The following is a 19017-nucleotide window of genomic DNA, read 5'->3' on the forward strand; positions in this document are numbered from 1 at the left end:
TAATTATTTATTTTTCATATATATATAAATTAATAAAAATATATAATTTGATTTAATTTAATTTTTTTATTTTTTATATTTTAATGTAAAATCTAATTTAAATTTAATATATATATTTAATATTCAAAATTTTATCTAAATCAACTAAAAAAATGCAATTCCAACCTAATCAAATATTATAATTTTAAATTATTTTTTAAATTTTTTAAATTTTCTCTCATCTGTATTTTCCGCCTGAGAAAAAGCCAAAACAGAAATAATTTTCCATGAAAAAAACAAGCAATTTGATTAGGGAAAATCGAAAAAGACATCATTCCAATTTCAATAAAAAAAAAAAATTGAATCTCGAAAATGAAAACCCCCGCACCGTGTTCCTTTACGTTCACACGTCAACCCTCAAATCCTCTATACCCGACTCTACTTAAACCTTATAATAATCACGCTTCTCATCTTGCACAAATACCCCCAAAATACCCACAGTAGCGCTTCAAATACGACACATTGAATAAGGTACAATTATCTATAGCATGAAAATTGAAGATCTATGTTAGGGTATCCACGAAATATATTTATGGTCCACCCCGCGACTTCATTACCACCATAACTTCTCCCTCCCCCAGAAAAAATTTTATTTCCTTTAAATTTTGTGAAAGAAAGGAAAGAGAAAAGATTTTTCATTTTCGGTGAAGAAAGATTCGATCTCCTTTGCCTTAAACGGAACTTCATGGCGGTTAGTGCAATTGTTATGGTTGTTTTTCTCTTCTTCTTTTTTTCTAATATCGTCTTTGGTCGGCAAAAAGAAAATTTAGGACAATAAGGAAAAGAATTTATATTTTCCAATTCAGTTTCAACTTCAAGATCTCAGTTATTCTTGTTCTAATATATATCAGTAATTTAGTTATTTTTTTCTTTTTATCGGTTTTTTTTTTAATTTCATCGAAAATTGAAGAGAATTTATAATTTTTTTAAAAAATTATTTAAGGTCTCATTTATCATAAGGATATAATCTAATCTGAGTTTAGCATTCTGCCATTATCATGCATCTGATTTTTTTTATTTCGTTATATAGTAGTATCATTTACTCCGGTTCTTACCGATTTTATTATATATTTTCTTATTGTGTTCTTTTTATAAATATTTTTGTACTTAATTGATAAAGAATTTCTTGATTATATCTTTTTTGGATTTGTATGCCAACGATTCATGGATCTGTTTGATTTCATTTCGTGCGTGCATAATAATTTTGTATGCTAATTAGGAATTTATTAGGGTTATTAAAAAGTGATAATTTGCAGGACTTAACTATCGCTAATTTGAAATTAATATTGAATTATCTTAATGTTTGCAAGCGCGTGTGTGATTATTATCTAAGATGTTATCTTTCTATGAGGTTGAAACCTAACGGAAATTTTGTTTTGCATTTAGCCTACAAAGAATGGGATTGAAGATGCTTAATCTGTTTTGGGGTTTATGAGTTTTTTTTTTTTTATATATATATACAGATTCAATCAGTGAAAGTGGGCAACGTTTCCTTGGGTGCGTCTGAGCAAGATATTAAGGAGTTCTTTTCCTTCTCTGGTGAAATTGAACATGTTGAAATGCATGGGTTAGTTATTACCAAGATATTTAAGTTTCTCTGTCTCTTTTTTATTTGCACGCTCTTCTCTACTGTATGGGATACAAAGAAAAGAGGTGAAATTTGATGAAACTACTTCTCCTGTCTGCTGACCCATGTAGCTATACAAGTATAGTGATGTTCTAAATTTTGTAAATGCTATCTGGTCCTGGTTTCTTACTGCTTTCATTTTTCGTTTTCCTTTAAGTGAGAACGAGCGATCTCAAGTTGCATATGTTACTTTCAAGGACCCACAGGGAGCAGAGACTGCTGTTCTTCTTTCAGTACACAACTATCTCATTTCTTTTGAGCTATTCTATATTGATTGTATTAATTTTTTTTTCACTGACTTTCCAGCATGCATCACATAATTGGAGTTTATGCTTTTATTAGAAGGAAAATGGTCTGTCTAACAGATATGGGAATTAAATGTCTATAAATCTTTTGTGGTATCTAATGTGTGATGTGCTTTTGAAAGCGAATACTTAATGCATTGCCGGTGGGATCACTATGCCAATGCCCATTCTGTTTAAAGTACTTTATCAGTTAAAAAGATAACAACCATTGCTACTAAAAGATATCTGTCTTTGAGGTAAGATTTGCTAAAGACGTACATAAATCCTTGTATGTATTTGACTGAGTATTTGGAAACCATTGCTACTAAAAGATATATGCCTTTTAGGTAAGATTTGCTGAAGACTTTTGTAAATCCTTGTATTCATTTGACTTGGTATTTGGATTTATATATTGAATTCACACCATGCTTCTGTTTTATGATAATTGATTTAAAGGAACTGATCAAATCTAGTTCCACATTTGAATTGTGTTTAAAACCTTTGTGGCCGAAGTTTCAATTTGTATGTTTTGTTCCATCTTGTGAACAGTTTATTTGATTTCACAAAAAATCATGTTGGCCATTTGGAATCATGTGGTAAAACAGCAGTTATTCTGCTATAGCTTGCATTTAGTTCCTCAATGTGCCACTTTGTGTTATCTGTTGCTATCGTGGTTCAAGTTGTATTTATTTTTATCTCCCTTGTCCTTTTTGTTGGGTAGAATCATAATCTTTCATAGCAAGATCAGTTTGACTTGATTTTTATTCGTTAAATCGTTCTTCCCTTGTTGCATCTACTGTTTTTCTTATATAAGGGAAAAAGTAAAGAGGGAAAAGGGAAGAGCCTAAAGGCTAATGTTGGTTAACTTTTTCACGACAGAGCAGTTTTCCCTAAAGGCTAATGTTGATTGATTGGATAGAAGCTTTTTATTTCATTCTTATGAATTCAGGTTACGTGGTTTTCTTCAGGGGGCAACAATTGTGGATCAGTCTGTTACCATAGAGCTGGCTCCTGATTACAAGCCACCTGCTACTGCCTCTGCAACACCTGTAATGTTGTACGGCAATCTGCTTTGATTTCACTTACTAAATGATGATTTCTAATGTGAATGAATTGTTTGATCACCTCAGGCAACAGAGAACAAAGGTGCTGGAAAGGCTGAATCTGCAGTCCAGAAGGCAGAGGATGTTGTAGCCAGCATGCTAGCCAAGGGATTCATTCTTGGAAAAGACGCAGTGAGCAAAGCAAAGGCCTTTGATGAGAAGCATCAGTTCACATCAACTGCCACTGCCAAAGTTGCTTCTCTGGACCAGAAGATTGGTTTTACTGAGAAAATTAGTGCTGGCACAACCATGGTGAATGACAAAGTGAGGGAAATGGACCAGAAATTTCAGGTTTCTGAGAAGACCAAGTCTGCATTTGCAGCTGCTGAGCAGACAGTCAGCAATGCTGGTTCTACTATCATGAAAAATCGTTATGTTTTAACTGGAGCCTCATGGGTTACTGGTGCATTCAACAAGGTTGCTAAGGCAGCAGGTGATGTGGGGCAGAAGACAAAAGAAAAAGTTTTGGCTGAGGAGGAACAAGCTCACAAACCGGAGGGCTATGCACCGATTAATGTGTCTGAATCTTCCAAAGCTGCTAAACCTGCTACCAGTGAGCAACCTTCCAATCCCTCATCTGCACAAGGTTTAATCCTTTAATTTGCAAACGACTGTAAATACCAGCATGAGCAGTATGGATCATGTCATCTGAGTTCTGCTTTCTAGTTTGGACATGGTTAAATGTAGGATAGTATGTCGCATATTGTTTGATATGTTTGCTACACTTGACTTTAAGAAATAATAATAATAATAATAATAGATGCCAATTTTAGCATCAATTTCTCTCATATATGCCATTTTTATTCACATTCATCCCTTCTGCACTTCACAATAGTGTCTTTGTCATTCATGTGTGCATGCTCATAAGATACCTTGAATTGTCATCCCCTACCTCTGCTACTACTTTCCATATTTCTTACCTTCAAATTATCACTGAACAACACTTATAAATCTCTGGTTGCATGTTGCAACTTGAGAGTCCATATATATTGCAGGGGTCACACTTGCATCTATAATTGTTTGTTTGTTCTTTCACCTCTGTAGCCTCTCCATTCTAATTTTTTAAGTTTAAAATTGATCTTAAGGTTTTCAATTTTCCTCGAAAGGGTTTGATTATGCCGAATTTACTTTAAATATAATACGTATATATTTTTCAAACTATATTACAAGAGTAAAATTGTTAATTAATCAGTTTGATATGGCATTATTTTTTCGATATGTGTGTCAATTATTTCAAACAGTTATTAAACATGCTTTTTTGACCAAAATTCATAGGTGGGATATATAAAGAGAGGGTTACACATATGATAATATAATTCTTACAATTTTTTGAATCATTGAATCAAAATTATTAAATTTAAAATATTATTTTAATTTAAATAAATTTTAGATTTGATTTTGAATTAATGGTTTAAAAAAGTGTTAAGAGTTAATTCTTTATATATATATATATATATATATATATATATATATAAATAAATAAATGGATAAACTTATACAATGTAAAATTAAAAAAATTTTACATAATTTTTTAACAAATTAATTTTAATATATCCAAGAAATGAAATCAAATTATTATTTTTTTATTTTTTACTTATCTCTTTTATATTTATGATCTATTAAAACTAATAGTTAAAACATGTGTAAAACTTTTTTAGTTTTACACTATGTAAGTTGATCTCTTATATATATTTATATTTATATATAATAAGGCTCAATAATGAAACCCATAAATATATCATTAATAATTTATTTAAATTAATTATTTTGTTTTCATTTAATCCTTATTTATTTTATTAATATTGAAGTCCTTATTTTATATTATATATATAATGGTCATGTTTGTTTTTAACGGATAAATAAAATATGATAATAATCATTTTATCCCATGTTTGGTTTGCATTTAAAAAAAGAGATTAGATAGTAAAAAAGATTAATTATCTTTTTAATAAAAAATGATTCTATCCTCTCAAACTAAAAAGGATTATTTTTAATCTATAAGATTAAACTTATATATTATATTATATCTTAAAAATTACATCAATAAATTTAAATTATATACATTTAAGAATAATTTTGACTAATAAATAAATTATATTATCATAATCTTTACATATATCAAATACAAAATAAAAATAATATTATTTAATTTAATTTTATTCAAAATATCATTTTTTTTTATTTTATTTTATTATAATTTTACGTATCAAACATGTTAAATATATGAAATACGTGATAATTGTTTTTAACCAAGTAACTGCAATTCGAAAAAATAAAAAGATTTAAGCATTAGGATTTTAATATGTAAAAAGAGATTATTTTTTAGCAAAGTACCATCTAAACAACTGCATGAACCAATCTGTTTAAGTTAAATTCTATTAAGATTTTTTAAGTTTATTTGTTTTTGTTTATATTTCTTTTAAGATAGGTTAGGGTACTTTATTGATATTGAACTTTAATAAGTTTATTTAATTTAGTTTAAGTTTCAATTAATTTAATTTAATTTGTTTAATTCATTTTTGTCTAATCTTAGTTTTTTCATGTTTAATTAAGTTTGTTAGGTTGTTAAGTTTTTTCATTAAATTTCAGTTTTCAAATTAAATTCTAGCATGTTAAATTATTCTTCGACTGTGATTTGAATTCAATTTTACTTGTTTCATGTTCAATTGTTATTTTATTATTGCATACTTTAATTTTATTTTAATTTATAATTTTAATTTATTTAAATTACTGTTTAAGTTTAATTATTTATTTTTGCATATTTAAATTTCAGTTTTAAGTTATTAATTTGTTTAATTAGTTTTTTACATAAGTTAATATTCTATTTTAATTAGTTAAAATTTTTAATTTACTTTTTGCATATTAATTTTGATTTATATAAATATAATTAAAATATTATAATTTAAATTTTCATATTAACTTTATTTATAATTTTCGATACTCTACTCATCTTATATTATCATTTACGTTTACCATTGAATTTCATTGATTTAATATTTTATTGATGGTGCAGTAGATTATTTTATTGGATTTACATTGATTTTGCAATAAGGTTTAAATTTAAAGCCCATGAATACTGGATAAGTGGGCTACCCAGCCCAACTAACAATTTCAATTTTCAACCGTTAAATCCAATGCACAAAAAAGTAAAAACAAAACCCTAGTTTTCCTTCCACCGTTTGCAGAAATTTGCAATCCCTAATTAGTAAAAAAATTGCATTCCCCTGAAAATCGTCATGGCGAAGAGGGACAAGAGAAAATCAGCAAAATTTGAGATCGAAGAGCAAGATTCGGGGTGGTTAGATTCAAAACCATTGATGGTATTAAGCAGCAGTGACGACGAGGAAGCTAATGAAGACCTAAGCTTGAAGATCATCGAGAAAGCACTATTGGTTAAAGCGGCGAGGTTGAATGAAGGGAACGATTCCGTTTCGGATGATCAAGAAGTCGTCTCTGTGGTGGATTTGTCCTCTTCATCTTCTCATGACGGAGTCGACGTAGCTCGTACCAGTGGCGGTGGTGAAGACACGGATTTGGATTTGAAAAGTAAGAAGATTGTTAAAAGGGAAAAGAAGAAAACGAAAATCGAAAAGGTTAAAATTTTGTCATTACCTTTTTTTTTTTTTCAGTTGTTATTGTTCTGATCGAATCTACTGGTTGAAAAATCAGTTTTAGCTGAAACTAATTTGAAAAAGTGATTTTTTTTTACTGCATCTAGTTGATGAGAAGATGAAGTTAAAGAATCCACTTTTAATATAGTTTCAAAAGGTGTGAATTTAGATTAGAAATTGTGATGGCTTATTATAACGGTTTCAAATTAGACTGTTAGGGATCCTCATTGCTTGCGTTGCTATGGCAATTTGAATTCCAGCTGGTTCCGCTTAGTTCTTTGTTCGAAAGTATGTTATGGAATGAATTGTTGGATAAATGTTGTTGAATGAACTGTTTTCTGACTGCCAGGTTAATAAGTTCTTTGCTTTGGTTCTGTTTCCCTTTCTGGGTTCGTTGTGCAATGCCTTCTTTCCCTAGAAAACTTGACCCTTTTCTTTTCCTCCTAACTTCCGGCAGGAACTGGCTTCTTTTTTTTTTTTTTCAGTTTTTATTGCTTTTGATAGAATGTCTGCTATAGATTTTAGTTAAAATTGATTTGGCATTTTTTTTTTTGAAAAATTTTGTTGAACTTTATAATTCCAATAATGCTACTCTTCTACGTTGGTATGAAGTTAGATAGGCAAAATTGGCTTGGCTTCCAAAAATTGTTTGAATTAAACTGTTAGCTATCAACATTGCATTTATTGCTGCTGGTTATGCATTGTTCTTTCTTCTTGAATGAATTGTTGAATAAATGTTGTACTGGATTGAATCTGGCAGCATGTTATATGGCTGAACTTTTAATTTGAACTCTGATATCTCTTATGAGGCAAAATTATATTTTGTTATTGCACCAGTTCACCATTACAGAGGATGTAGATAAAGCTGAGATGATAGAGAAGGTTGACACAGTTGAGGAGGCTCTGATGTCTAAGGCTGCAGAGGCAGTTGAATCTCTTGACCCAAATACTGTAGACATATCTGACAATATTGTGCTCCGGAAGCTTCTTGTGAGTTAAAATATTTGCTTTGAACTGTGGTCTAGAAGACAATTCCCTGTGATGGCTTGGTTTTTAGTATCTCTTTGATATTTATTCTATCAGCGGGGCCCGAGGTACTTTGATCCTCCAGATAGTGGTTGGGAAACATGCTATAATTGTGGCGAAGAAGGGCATATGGCAGTGAACTGTAAATCTGCTTCAAAGCGGAAGAAATCATGCTTTCTTTGTGGGAGTTTGGATCATGGTGCTAGACAGTGCTCAAAGGTACGAAGGAAAAGGACTTATGTGAAACTTAATGAGATATCATGTACCATGTCTTTTAACTGTTAACTGTTTATTGAAGTTAATGTCTTTTTTCAAATTTTCTATGCCCTTTGCTGGATTGGAAGTGGGTAGGCCCTTATTTTTTTTCTCTTGTCATAAGAGGCAAATGCATATATTAGGAGTTACTAAATTTTTCTTTTTCTGGAAAATGGTTGAACATGCTTGTTTCTTGCCTTTGTAAATGTAGTTTCTTGATACACTGTTGATATTATGATAATATTTGTTAGCGGTTGAGAGGATGGGATAGGTCCCTCTTTGCTTTCAGGTAGGCTTTAGCTATTTGAATTGTTAGTAGATCCAAAACGGTGGATTTGTCATTTACCTAGCTCTAGTTTATGATTTTACTCATTTGTTTTATTTTCACAGAGAAATTAGAAAGTGCTCCTACTAGTGGTTGTTAATAGCATGTTTAAAAAATTTTTAACTTGGGTCATTATGTTTGGCATGCTCATAATTTTAATTTCTTTTTAGGCACAAGATTGCTTCATCTGCAAAAAAAGTGGTCACCGCGCAAAAGATTGTCCAGACAAACACAAGAGTAGTTTTAATCATGGTAGAATTTGTTTAAGATGTGGTGTTTCTGGGCATGACATGTTTTCATGCAGGAATGACTATTCCCATGATGATATCAAGGTTTCTTCATGTTCCCTAGTAGTATTCTTAATTATTGTCTTTTCCATTGCTAATGCTTACGTTTCTCTGTTGGGATTCTTGTTCTCTAACTGTATTTCTTATCTTTTCCCTCCCAAATCAGGAAATACAGTGCTATATCTGCAAGAGTTTTGGCCATTTATGTTGCGTTAACTTTGTTGATACCAGTGCAAGAGAAGTTTCTTGTTACAGATGTGGCCAACTGGGTCATACTGGTTTGGTGAGTTTCACTCTATATGCTCATATTTAATAGAATAATAGGGTGCATGTGTTCTCTTGCAGGAAGGGTTGCTTTACTGTTTTTGAACTTATTTTCAGCATGTTGATATGTTTGATTCTAAATATGTCTACTGATCTCATCCTTGTATCTTTTTTTAAATATTTTCCAGTTCTTGTGATTATTGTTGTCATTGTGATCTATTGTTTGCTTTGTTCAGTTATTCATCATTTCCTTTATTGTATTTCTTTTTCAACAATTTGGTTACAGTGCATGTGACTCCCCATTCTTTCCAACAGTCGAAAATCTCTTTTACCTCTGTTAATTAATATTATTCCATTTCTCTTTACAAGCTAACTGGATTGAGGATTACTTGGAAAGTTACCTATTTACTAACATCATTTATTTTATCCAAAAATCATTTTTTTGAATGTTCACTTCCATGAACATTCTTGTTCAAAATAGTGATTCTCTTTGTTCTTGTGATCATATATTTTTGCAATTTGTAAATGTTCCTTTCTTGTAATTTGTAACTCTACTATTTAACATGAGAATTGTTTATTTAGTCATGTGGTAGGTCACTTGGAGAAGCCAAGGAAACCACTGATAATGGGTCACCTAGCTTATGCTATAAGTGTGGTGAAGGAGGACACTTTGCACGTGAATGCCCCACTGGTACTGCATCATCAGGCTTATGCTATAAGTGTGGAGAAGGAGGACACTTTGCTCGTGAATGCAGTTCCCTTAAGGTGAATTTCGGTATATTGCAGGAGTTATCAGAATCAAGTGTCATCCCATTGTTTATTTATGTCTTTTACTTGCAGAATAATAGTGCTGCTTGATATGTTACCAACAAAGACTATTTCTTTGCTTGTAAACAGGTTGGTAAAAGAAATCATGAATCATCTACTCCAAATGTAAGACCTCATAGAGAAAATAAAGAGTTCTCGGGATACAAGTCTGCTCCTCATGATCATGGCAAGAGCCCCAAAAGGAAAATAATCCAGTTTGAAGAAAAAGGCTTTACTACACCACAAAAAGAAAAACAAAGAGGTGGTTGGATTAAAGAGGATCCTAGAGATTTCTCCAATAGGAAGTCCACAAGGAACCATTGGAATTCAACCTCAACGCCATCTATTGAGGGACATAAGAAGTTGTATTTAACTTCTGGCGGCAGTCGTATAGTAGGTTCGCAATCTTCTAAACCAAAGAATTCTCGTAGATTTTCGGCATCAAGGTTTAGCAATTTTGGCAATGATGAACCAAGGAGGATTTACAATTGGTGGTAGAATATATGTTTGTCTTTGTTTAACTTATTTAATCACTTTGTTTCTTCCTTCTTGTTCTAGTCTTCTTAATGCTCATAGGGCTTCATTTTAGCCGGTAAGATAAATTAGAAACACATGCAATTTTTGTGGATATAAAAAAGGAAAGATCACATGCTCATGCTCAGTTTTGGGGTTTATTTTCTTGTTCCCCTTCCCTATTAACACATTAACTTTTCATTTTTGATATATGTTGCATGTTTATCTTTCTAATTAGAGACGGTGATAACCGGCATATTTGAACGCTTATGCCATGTATTTTTCTAGTTCAGAGATAAGATTTATCTGGTTGTTGTTATGCTCAAACTTTCCAATGTGGAATTGTGAACAGGTATTAAACATGTACTAGGTAGAAGTATCCGTCAGTTGGGCTACAAAATCTGCATCTGATCTCTATATCTGTTCTGCCAAAAAAAAAAAAAAAAAGGCTATACCAAATGGCCAGACGATGAACAAAAAAGAAGAAAAAACCTTTTAGTTAGTTAGCCTGTTAATAAAAATCTCCAATGGTAGGAAAATTTTGAGGGCAAAAAGCCATTATCAAGCTGTTGAAGAGCAGAGACAACATAAATTCCATTTCCAGTCTTGTGCAATTTGCGTTTCCTTGGGGGGCTCTTGCTTGCTGCTCTCTGGAAATGATAGGGGAATTTATACTTGCAACCACCATTATTCTCTTCATAGTTCACTTGCTAAAAACAACCAAAATTTAATAACAAAATAAAAACTTTTACTCTTCAGTCAATGTCCTTAGCCATTTCATGTATGCCCTTATCCTTCCTGACCTTTATTTATTAGAAATTAGAGACAAATTTAGCAAAAGCTTACAATAATCACCACAACTGTAATAGCCATACGCTTGATCAACTTCCTACCATAAACTTAAAACTTGTTTGAAAAAGGCATATTATTTATGGTAGTGAAGCCTGAAGGAGGTCTATAATTACCATTTCATTCTTCTTACTCTAAGCAATTCAAAAAAATCATAGTCCTTGATTTAGAAGCATTTGGTTTTTCCCCTTTCGAGTACGAAAGGCTTGTCTCGAAAAAACGAATAATTCTTTGTTTTTCGCAGGTATCTACAAGGGACGTAATCCTAATCAGGACATAATTAATAATAGAGTAGAATTCTCTTCCCTTGTTTTGTTTCTCTTCGTGTTTTATAATGAAAGATTAGTGAGTCTTATAAATGAGTAAGAAGAATAACTGAATAAGTAAATTAATATACAAATTGATAATTATATATGTTATGCGGTAAATAAAAAAGGAAGTTGTATGGTTCACATATATTTAAATCAAATAAATTAAGAATCGATTTGCCCAATAAATAACAACAAATTAAAAGCACTGCAAATAACAGTTTGGGTTCAACGTTGATATTACAAGCATTGCTACAATTGTCCGAAATTTTCAAGTTTCGTCCACGGTAATGACAACAAAAGAAAGGAAACGGTAGCAAGTTTTATTGGATGAGTTTGGGGATATTGCCTTGTTTCAAAAGAGAAAGGGAGTATTCAGCAGCATCGATGAGATCTTCAATGTTGTGAACGGAACGCTCTTCAGAACCCAGCATGAATATGGCACGTGCCTCTGCTTTCTTCGCGAGCCTCGCTGCTAAACTGAGCTCCAGTTTCGGAGAGTTAAGGCTCCGAAGTATTTGTCTATACAACGAAATAACTTTCCCTCGGTTTCTCGCTAAGTCCTCTGCCGTTGCCCATATCAAACCCTTCGCCATTTCTGACAAAATTTGAAAAAAAAAAAGTTTCTCATAGACATTTCATCGAACACCCTTTAGACAGTAGACGTTTGCATTTAGTTAAAAACACTAGATGAATATTATAATTCAAATAAATAATCATAGACTTACCTGAAAATTTGATTCGTGAGATAAACTGACTGATCTGATAAAGTGATTCCTCGAAAATCTTTGGAGAAATGAACCGTTAGTGAAGGGGTTGAGCAAAATACCAAATAGTCTCAGTTATTTCATGTACGATAACTAAGACAACATGCTTTAATATTTTTAAGTGAAAATGATACCCTATTTTGTTTTAAAAGCGAGAAATTATGTAATCTACGTACTTTTTAGATTTATTTGGAAAAAATAATTAAAAAATATAATTTTTTAATTTCATTTGTAAAATTAAAAAATTATATTATTAATATATAAATAAATAATTCATTTATTTATTTAAAAAATAAAAAAAATCAAGGATATGCAATTATTAAAAAAATGTGATTGTTTTCAATTAGTTATGTATTTGTAATAACATTTATTTTTCTTAACCGTTTGATAAATGCATATTCTAAAAATTTAATCACTGTATAGAAAAATAATACCCTATTATTGGATTATCTTACAATGTCCAGGTTCATAATTTTTTATTTTAAAATAATAAAAATAATTTCTGTATCAATATTCTTCAAATTCTTTCATTGTTTTGATATATTTAATTATCATTTTTCAAAAATAATAAAATAATATTTTATCAAATATATGAAACACTATGATAACAATAAATATATATATATATATATATTTAAGCCAAATATTTAATCTATTGAGATTATATTTTAGTTGTTGGATATTCGTGTTATATAGAAAATATTTTAAAATTTTTCAGACTTATAAAACTTTTTTTTTTTGCCAAAAACCTATGATCTGATTAATCATAAATTATAATTTAAAAAATAAAATAAATAAAGGAAAAATCGTTTTTATACTATCCTAAATTGTATTTATTATCCCAATATTTTGATTTCTTTTCATAATTATTTGCTTTACTCTGTATTTTTGTCATTTTTTTAATTATTTTTTTACTCTCCACAACTTTATTTATAAAATTTTTGTCTAATTTAATTTTAATATATAAATTAAGTGTTCAAAGACATATACAGGTACAAATTCTTTCATTTCCACTTTTAATAAAATTTTAAATTAAAATTACACATATAATATACAATACATATTTAAAAAAAAAATGTAACTATTTTTATTTTATAAATCCCATTTATTATTTCCCACTTTTGATTACAATAAGATCTTCAAAATAGAATATCAAATTTCTTAATTAAAAAGTATCCCATTAAAACATTTAAAATTTTTATATTTCTTTTGAATTTTTAAAATCATTTTTGTTAATAACATATTGGTGATTGATGACTGAAATTTAGATTAATAAATTAACAATCACCATGAACCACCACAAGCAAAAATGATAATAATAAGCTTAACATGAGAATGGTGAACGAGTTAGAAAGTTTAAAACCCTTCCAACTCAATAAATTAGAAGCCTTATAATTGGCAAGGCCAGGCGAATTCATAATCCAAATATCTGGAAATTTATTGAATATTCATGAAATAATAACCTAATTGTCTTTAAGCTCAAAGGGAGGCCTATGGCAGGAACTTTTCGCCATCATCACAAAACTGTAACAAAAAACTTAAGGGTCTAAAATCAATTTCGGGTTCGGACCAAGTATACATTGGATCCTTCACATAAGTTAATGGACAAAATACCTTTCAAGATGGTTGATGAAAATTCCCACATCCATGTAAAGGGAGATGCTCCTCAAAGTTATACAATGGGAGGTTACCAGGTAAAGATTCGATGGCATTGAGAAACTATTACAATAGCTTCAGTCCACCAGTTACATCATCCACCATTTCGACAGGTCCTACAATAACATTGCAGGGTATGAAAGGTAGACTTTTAAAAAAATAGAAATTCGAAGAATTTTTGACAAAGAGACACTTACCAAGAATAGCCATCACTGTCCTTGAATCTGAAAAAGAAAACAAAATAGTAAGTTTCGGCATATGCTATAATAGACAAAAAGCCTTTCGAAAGCTATGTGTTGAATGAAACACCTAAAAACGTAAATGCAGCCAGCTGCTTGGGACAATATTCAGAGAAACAAGATGAGTTGATGACTAACATAGTAAAACCTACATATTGCTAATCAAAAAGCAACTACACTGTGGATGTTTGAACAAAAGCTACAGTTATGAAAAGCATGCTAATTCTAATAATTAGACAATTTGTTATTTCATTAAGCGTGCCTCTCTACCGTTCCACTTTTCAATACAACAGCTAATTCTAATAACAAATAAAACACTGATGTTTCCACCAGTAAAGCCTTGATCGCATTCATAGAAAAGCATTAAAATGATTCCACAATTTGTTCTTGCTAACTTTCTCAATAGGACCAATAAGTCAAGATAATAACAGTTGATTACTGACACGTCAAAAAAATAGATTTCATAACATTACTTACAAAGTAAAAGGTGAAAAAAACCCAATGACATCGAAATAAGCAACAATAAGTCAACCTAGAATTTGACTCTTCCTTATTCAGCCTTTTTTATTTCTTTTGAAATTCTACAGTTTCTTCCCATCTCTTTTATTTTTCCTTTTACGAAACCCATACTTTGACTTACAATTTTAGCTAGATCCTCCTAGAGTCATGAATTAACTAGGGATTATAAAGAAGCAAACGAAACAAAAAAGGATCCCATACAAATTCTTTTCATATGTCTTAAATTCATAAGTGGATTACAAGACTAAGACAAACTCTTATATTGTTTAATTTATAGAAAGAGCTCAATTACCAACACCATGATGACGAAAATTATAAAGGAAGAAAGAAAATATATTATGCCACTCACTTGGTGCAACCTGAGTTCTCCCTGCATCAATGGTGATGTGAGTTGGTAAGTTTAGTGATTTTGCCCTCTCCTGAAAAGTTAAAATTCTGGTTAATAATTGATAAAACTATGTAACTGTGATATCAAGATATATCATGAAAAACATTAAAGCTCCCTAGAGGCTAACTAGAAACATAAGACCAAAGACTAGTTGATGTCATTCAAACCGACGAACTATTAAGCATTTTTGTGTGACAGGTTTGGCAATGAGAGAAAGAAATATCAACAAAATCCTGAGCTTCATATTGAAGAATTATTAACAGCAAGGTTCACAAGGTAAACATTAAATTGTTTACACAGAACATAGAGAAAGATGGATAAATATTTTAAAGCAGAGAGAAACAGCCTTTGGAAAATGAAATAGAATATAGAGCATCATTTGAGCAAGAAACTAACAGCAAGTGTATTTGAATATTCTTCTAAGAATTAACTACTATTTCAACTGCAATTCTCGTCAAATTCACAAACCAAAAAGTCAAGAAAGGGCATTCACCACCCTTGATAAACAAGTAAATCAGGCCCCTAAAACAAGATCCATAAAAGCAGAACAACTAACTTATTTCTTTCACTCAATACTCAATAAAGAAGCGCTAAGTTTTGCACCACAATAACTTATTTCTTTAACATGATACTATGCCTTTTTCTTCTGACCATAACTTTCCCTGTTAATAAATTGTTGATACACATTCAGTAAATACAAGTTACATGGTGTTTACACTAGTGAGAGTATCAATGATAATTATCAAAATATGAAGCACAAGAATAGATCTTAAGCCACACTGACTTGCAAAACTAACATATCTTCCTCACTGTCGATTTTCACAACCACCTTTGGCTGGGCACATAACTCCCACCTGCATATTGAAAACATAAGGAAGAAAATAAGAGAGAGAGACAGAAAGATAAGAACAAAAAGTATAACACCAGAACAGTGCACAGACTCTACCTGTCCAAAGCTTTTGGTGCCCAATGATGGAGTTTTTTGTAAAGACCTAAAGTTGCATGACTAAACATTGAAAAAAAAAAAAAAGCAAAAGGATTTGAATTATGAACTGAAAACAAATTGGGATTAAATAGAAGTAACTCAAGAAAATATATGCAAATGAACCATTTTTTAACAAAACAAAACATCAGTGATTGTAAATTTACAAGAAAGTCATCATAAAAGATAGCAAAATGGGGAACCACCAAAGCAGTAGTATTTGGATAAAAGATGGCAAGAAATGAGTTTGCCAGTTGGCTGTTTCATGAAACCATATGCTGCACATCAGGAACTTAGTATACAACCTTACACATTGGGTTAAATCTTGTTTTGAGGCAATTAAATTTCCAAAAATTACAAACAATTTCTTCCAAGATGCTATGTCATGACTCAATGGATTTATAATATGTATTACACCTTACAGAGTGCAAATGTTTCAATTTTTTATTGAGTATGATCTGCTGTAAGAAGTCCTGCTTATCACAACCCAAGCATTCAAGTACTGTTCCAATTTAATTGATAGTATTCAGATTCTAATTGGCCGTTGGTTCCCTCTTTCTTGGACAGGCATTCATTATCTGGATTAGGAATAAGCATATGCCATCTAATCAAAGAAATTATGGGTTAGGAAAGGATCTATCAATAATCATACAGTAATTCAGTTAAACTTAACAGAACACTTTCTGCACTACCTGACTTGATCTACAAATTTATATCTCAAGTCTCAACACTAAACATTTGCATCTAATGAAAAATGAAATTAGTGGTACAACCAGAAAACAAAGGCTTACCTGCACTGGGCGGCAATTTTCCCTTTACCCATCTTAAGATCGTTTCTTACAACCAATACCTGAAGATAATAAGAGCAAGACATAGATTTTCAATGCCAATTTTTACGTCTAATAGTTTGCACAAACATGCCAATTCCAAAGAGAGGAAAGACAGTTCAATACCATTTTAAAATCCTCCAGAATGTCAGCCAACTTTTCAATTTCAAAGGGTTCTTTGGTCTTCTTCTTATTTGCTTTAGAGATTTTAGTATCTTTAGCTCCTCTTGATGAGAGAAATAGACAAGCAGGATGTCGCCTACCAATGCAGTACCCCAAGGCAAGGCAGCCTGCCCCAACTAGGATGGCGCTTAACCATGACAAGTCCATCATGTTAAAGCACCAACAAAGTAATTACCGTCAGCACTAAAAGGCCAAGGAAAGTATCAGCCTAGAACTCAAAGGCAATCTGCAAGGTGCATAATCAGCTTTCAAAATCTACCTCGACCAGAAAAATTGGATTATAATAGAATTACAATCATGCTACAAAAAAATGAAAGCAAGAAAAATATAAACTAATAATGTTATTATTATTAATGGTAACAATAAAAGGAAGAACTGAAGAAGCACTTAAATAGGCTCCATCTAGATGTTGCATCCATTACTTGCTTTCTAGCTTTACCATTTGCATTCTGCTTCCCAAAACCTTGCTATAATTGCAAAAGCAAGTGGTAAAAGACATAATTATAAATAACTAAAGTAATAAACAAATAACAAAAGTTTAACACCAATTCTAACAAAATTATTGTTCTATATAAAGTAGAACCATACAATTTCTTGTCCACGAAGAATTGCATTTTTAATTTTAAGAAAAATATAAATTATTAGTTTTATATTCAAACACTTGTTTTGCCTTTAGCTTCCAGAAGAAAAAAAAAAGTAGCAAAAGCAACAATCAAACCATAACTAAATTAATTTAATAAAATAACAGAATTTCTGAAACTCTGAAGCCAACACTACATTATAAGACCCCTTGAACTTTGTCACATGTGCATTGGTCCAATTAATTTAAACATCCAGGCTCCTACTTTTCCTCGATTAAAGTTTTTAGCAACAAATGTTTCCAACCATTATAACGTTAAATTTATGAACTTTCAAGTTTCAACTTTATGCTAGACATTCATTAATGAAGCAAATTTATCAAAGACCTGTCTTCACCAGAGAAAAAACTAAAAAGAAATATAATTGAAAGACAATGGTAATTCAAATTGTAGAGAAAAATTTAAAGGAAGAGGAACAAAGAAATACAGAAACTGCACCTATTAGAAACTTCGGTTAGAGTTGGATTGTGGATTTATTGACCTTCGGTAAAAGGGAAAGTGGGTTTCTTCACTGAGTTGCCGGGGTTTTGTCTTTGGGTTCAAAGCGAAGGTCATGGGAACTGAAAAATTGCTGCGACGAGGGGAAAATGGGGAGAAAAGAGAAGAATAGGTTGGGCATTGGCTATCAAAAATTCAAAATAGTAGCAGAGAGAAGTAATCAGAACACGAACAGAGTGGGATCGTCATGCTTGAGAAATGTCTAACCTCTTCTGAAATTTGAGTAGACTTGCGTAAATGACAAAAATGTTATGTTTTTTAAAGTAGTATGGCCAAGGGGAAAGAAAAATAAAATATTTTTGAGTAAATAATGTTGTAAAAAAAATAGTTTTAATACCCAAATGTGCTTTTATTTTTTTTTTTGTAAAAAACAAAAATATGAAGATAAATAAATTATTTAGTTCTCCAATATAATGTAAAATATATCATATTTTATAATTTAATATAAATAATTATAAGTTGTACATTCAAAATAATTTTAATAAAAATTTTTTAATAAAATTTAAATTCAAAATCTTTTCATTAAAAAAAATAAATTTAATCACTTGAACCGATCATTTATTAATTATACAAATCTTTTTTTATTACATATAGATAAATATTATAAATAAAATCATAATCTTTTAAAATTACAGTATTAATGACAGATTATATTGTACAACAACATTTTATGTAAAAGATATCATTTTATTTGAAAATATTTAATATGTATATATATTATTAATATTTTGTACAAAAAAATTAAAGCACTACTTGATATTATAATTTTTATTTTTTGAATTTTATTATTTTCAAAAATTAAAAACTAAAAAATTTTTGAAATCAAAATAATAAAAGGTAAACAATCAGAAAAGAGATTAAAATTTTTTCTTAAAATGAAAGTCTTCGTTAATTTAATTTTATAAATTATATTAAAATTTAGAAAATTTGAGTATAATTAATTAATGTAATTTTAAATTTGATTTTATTTCACTTAGATAATTATACTTTTAAATAAATTGTTATATATAATGTAATTTTAG

General features: G+C 30.3%; 4 protein-coding genes across 8 annotated transcripts; 2 read left to right on the top strand and 2 right to left on the bottom strand.

The window, feature by feature from the left end:
- The first annotated feature begins 590 nt into the window (after positions 1 to 590).
- Positions 591 to 3841, top strand: LOC111294194 (binding partner of ACD11 1-like). 3 transcript variants are annotated; one of them, XM_022887420.2, is made up of 5 exons: positions 591 to 730; positions 1503 to 1606; positions 1824 to 1899; positions 2919 to 2999; positions 3081 to 3841. In XM_022887420.2, exons 1-5 carry the CDS (start codon positions 725 to 727, stop codon positions 3651 to 3653), a joined length of 840 nt encoding a protein of 279 aa, XP_022743155.1. In that variant the 5' UTR covers positions 591 to 724; the 3' UTR covers positions 3654 to 3841. The 3 variants fall into 3 exon arrangements, with proteins under 3 accessions (XP_022743155.1, XP_089599372.1, XP_089599371.1); XM_089743245.1 differs by having other exon boundaries at positions 710 to 748; XM_089743246.1 differs by lacking the exon at positions 2919 to 2999 and having other exon boundaries at positions 677 to 748.
- A 2339-nt stretch (positions 3842 to 6180) lies between these two features.
- Positions 6181 to 10289, top strand: LOC111293730 (uncharacterized). Its single transcript, XM_022886643.2, has 7 exons — positions 6181 to 6646; positions 7502 to 7654; positions 7748 to 7909; positions 8441 to 8602; positions 8724 to 8840; positions 9404 to 9586; positions 9719 to 10289. Exons 1-7 carry the CDS (start codon positions 6290 to 6292, stop codon positions 10124 to 10126), a joined length of 1542 nt encoding a protein of 513 aa, XP_022742378.2. The 5' UTR covers positions 6181 to 6289; the 3' UTR covers positions 10127 to 10289.
- A 1155-nt stretch (positions 10290 to 11444) lies between these two features.
- LOC111293732 (uncharacterized) lies at positions 11445 to 13751 on the bottom strand. 2 transcript variants are annotated; one of them, XM_022886647.2, is made up of 3 exons: positions 13680 to 13751; positions 12027 to 12084; positions 11445 to 11896 (listed from the first exon to the last, which is right to left on the bottom strand). In XM_022886647.2, exon 3 carries the CDS (start codon positions 11892 to 11894, stop codon positions 11622 to 11624), a length of 273 nt encoding a protein of 90 aa, XP_022742382.2. In that variant the 5' UTR covers positions 11895 to 11896; positions 12027 to 12084; positions 13680 to 13751; the 3' UTR covers positions 11445 to 11621. The 2 variants fall into 2 exon arrangements, with proteins under 2 accessions (XP_022742382.2, XP_022742381.2); XM_022886646.2 differs by lacking the exon at positions 13680 to 13751 and having other exon boundaries at positions 12027 to 12168.
- Positions 13483 to 18230, bottom strand: LOC111293731 (uncharacterized). 2 transcript variants are annotated; one of them, XR_002690633.2, is made up of 9 exons: positions 17936 to 18226; positions 16803 to 17085; positions 16641 to 16699; positions 15814 to 15873; positions 15652 to 15721; positions 14829 to 14898; positions 13919 to 13945; positions 13680 to 13837; positions 13483 to 13589 (listed from the first exon to the last, which is right to left on the bottom strand). XR_002690633.2 is itself a non-coding variant. In XM_022886645.2 (8 exons), the coding sequence occupies exons 2-8, from the start codon at positions 17007 to 17009 to the stop codon at positions 13788 to 13790; spliced, it is 543 nt and encodes a 180-aa protein (XP_022742380.2). In that variant the 5' UTR covers positions 17010 to 17085; positions 17936 to 18230; the 3' UTR covers positions 13483 to 13787. The 2 variants fall into 2 exon arrangements, 1 of the variants encoding a protein (XP_022742380.2); XM_022886645.2 differs by having other exon boundaries at positions 13483 to 13837; positions 17936 to 18230.
- Between the last annotated feature and the right edge of the window lie 787 nt (positions 18231 to 19017).

This window comes from Durio zibethinus, chromosome 14, assembly GCF_047325235.1.
Source record: "Durio zibethinus cultivar Kanyao isolate XHJ-2024 chromosome 14, ASM4732523v1, whole genome shotgun sequence".
NCBI classification, from domain to species: domain Eukaryota; kingdom Viridiplantae; phylum Streptophyta; class Magnoliopsida; order Malvales; family Malvaceae; genus Durio; species Durio zibethinus.

What these genes read in the sequence shown, in the direction of transcription:
- LOC111294194 (XM_089743245.1), top strand. Translation starts at nt 725, where the DNA reads ATGGCGGTTAGTGCAATTGTTATG. An exon ending in AGACTGCTGTTCTTCTTTCA is followed by an intron (nt 1,900 to 2,918) that starts GTACACAACTAT and finishes GGTTTTCTTCAG; the next exon opens with GGGGCAACAATTGTGGATCA. An exon ending in CTACTGCCTCTGCAACACCT is followed by an intron (nt 3,000 to 3,080) that starts GTAATGTTGTAC and finishes TGATCACCTCAG; the next exon opens with GCAACAGAGAACAAAGGTGC.
- LOC111293730 (XM_022886643.2), top strand. Translation starts at nt 6,290, where the DNA reads ATGGCGAAGAGGGACAAGAGAAAATCAGCAAAATTTGAGATCGAAGAG. An exon ending in TTGTGCTCCGGAAGCTTCTT is followed by an intron (nt 7,655 to 7,747) that starts GTGAGTTAAAAT and finishes TTATTCTATCAG; the next exon opens with CGGGGCCCGAGGTACTTTGA. An exon ending in GTGAATGCAGTTCCCTTAAG is followed by an intron (nt 9,587 to 9,718) that starts GTGAATTTCGGT and finishes GCTTGTAAACAG; the next exon opens with GTTGGTAAAAGAAATCATGA.
- LOC111293732 (XM_022886647.2), bottom strand. Translation starts at nt 11,894, where the DNA reads ATGGCGAAGGGTTTGATATGGGCAACGGCAGAGGACTTAGCGAGAAAC.
- LOC111293731 (XM_022886645.2), bottom strand. Translation starts at nt 17,009, where the DNA reads ATGATGGACTTGTCATGGTTAAGCGCCATCCTAGTTGGGGCAGGCTGC. An exon ending in TTCTGGAGGATTTTAAAATG is followed by an intron (nt 16,700 to 16,802) that starts GTATTGAACTGT and finishes TATTATCTTCAG; the next exon opens with GTATTGGTTGTAAGAAACGA. An exon ending in AAAATTGCCGCCCAGTGCAG is followed by an intron (nt 15,874 to 16,640) that starts GTAAGCCTTTGT and finishes TTCAATGTTTAG; the next exon opens with TCATGCAACTTTAGGTCTTT.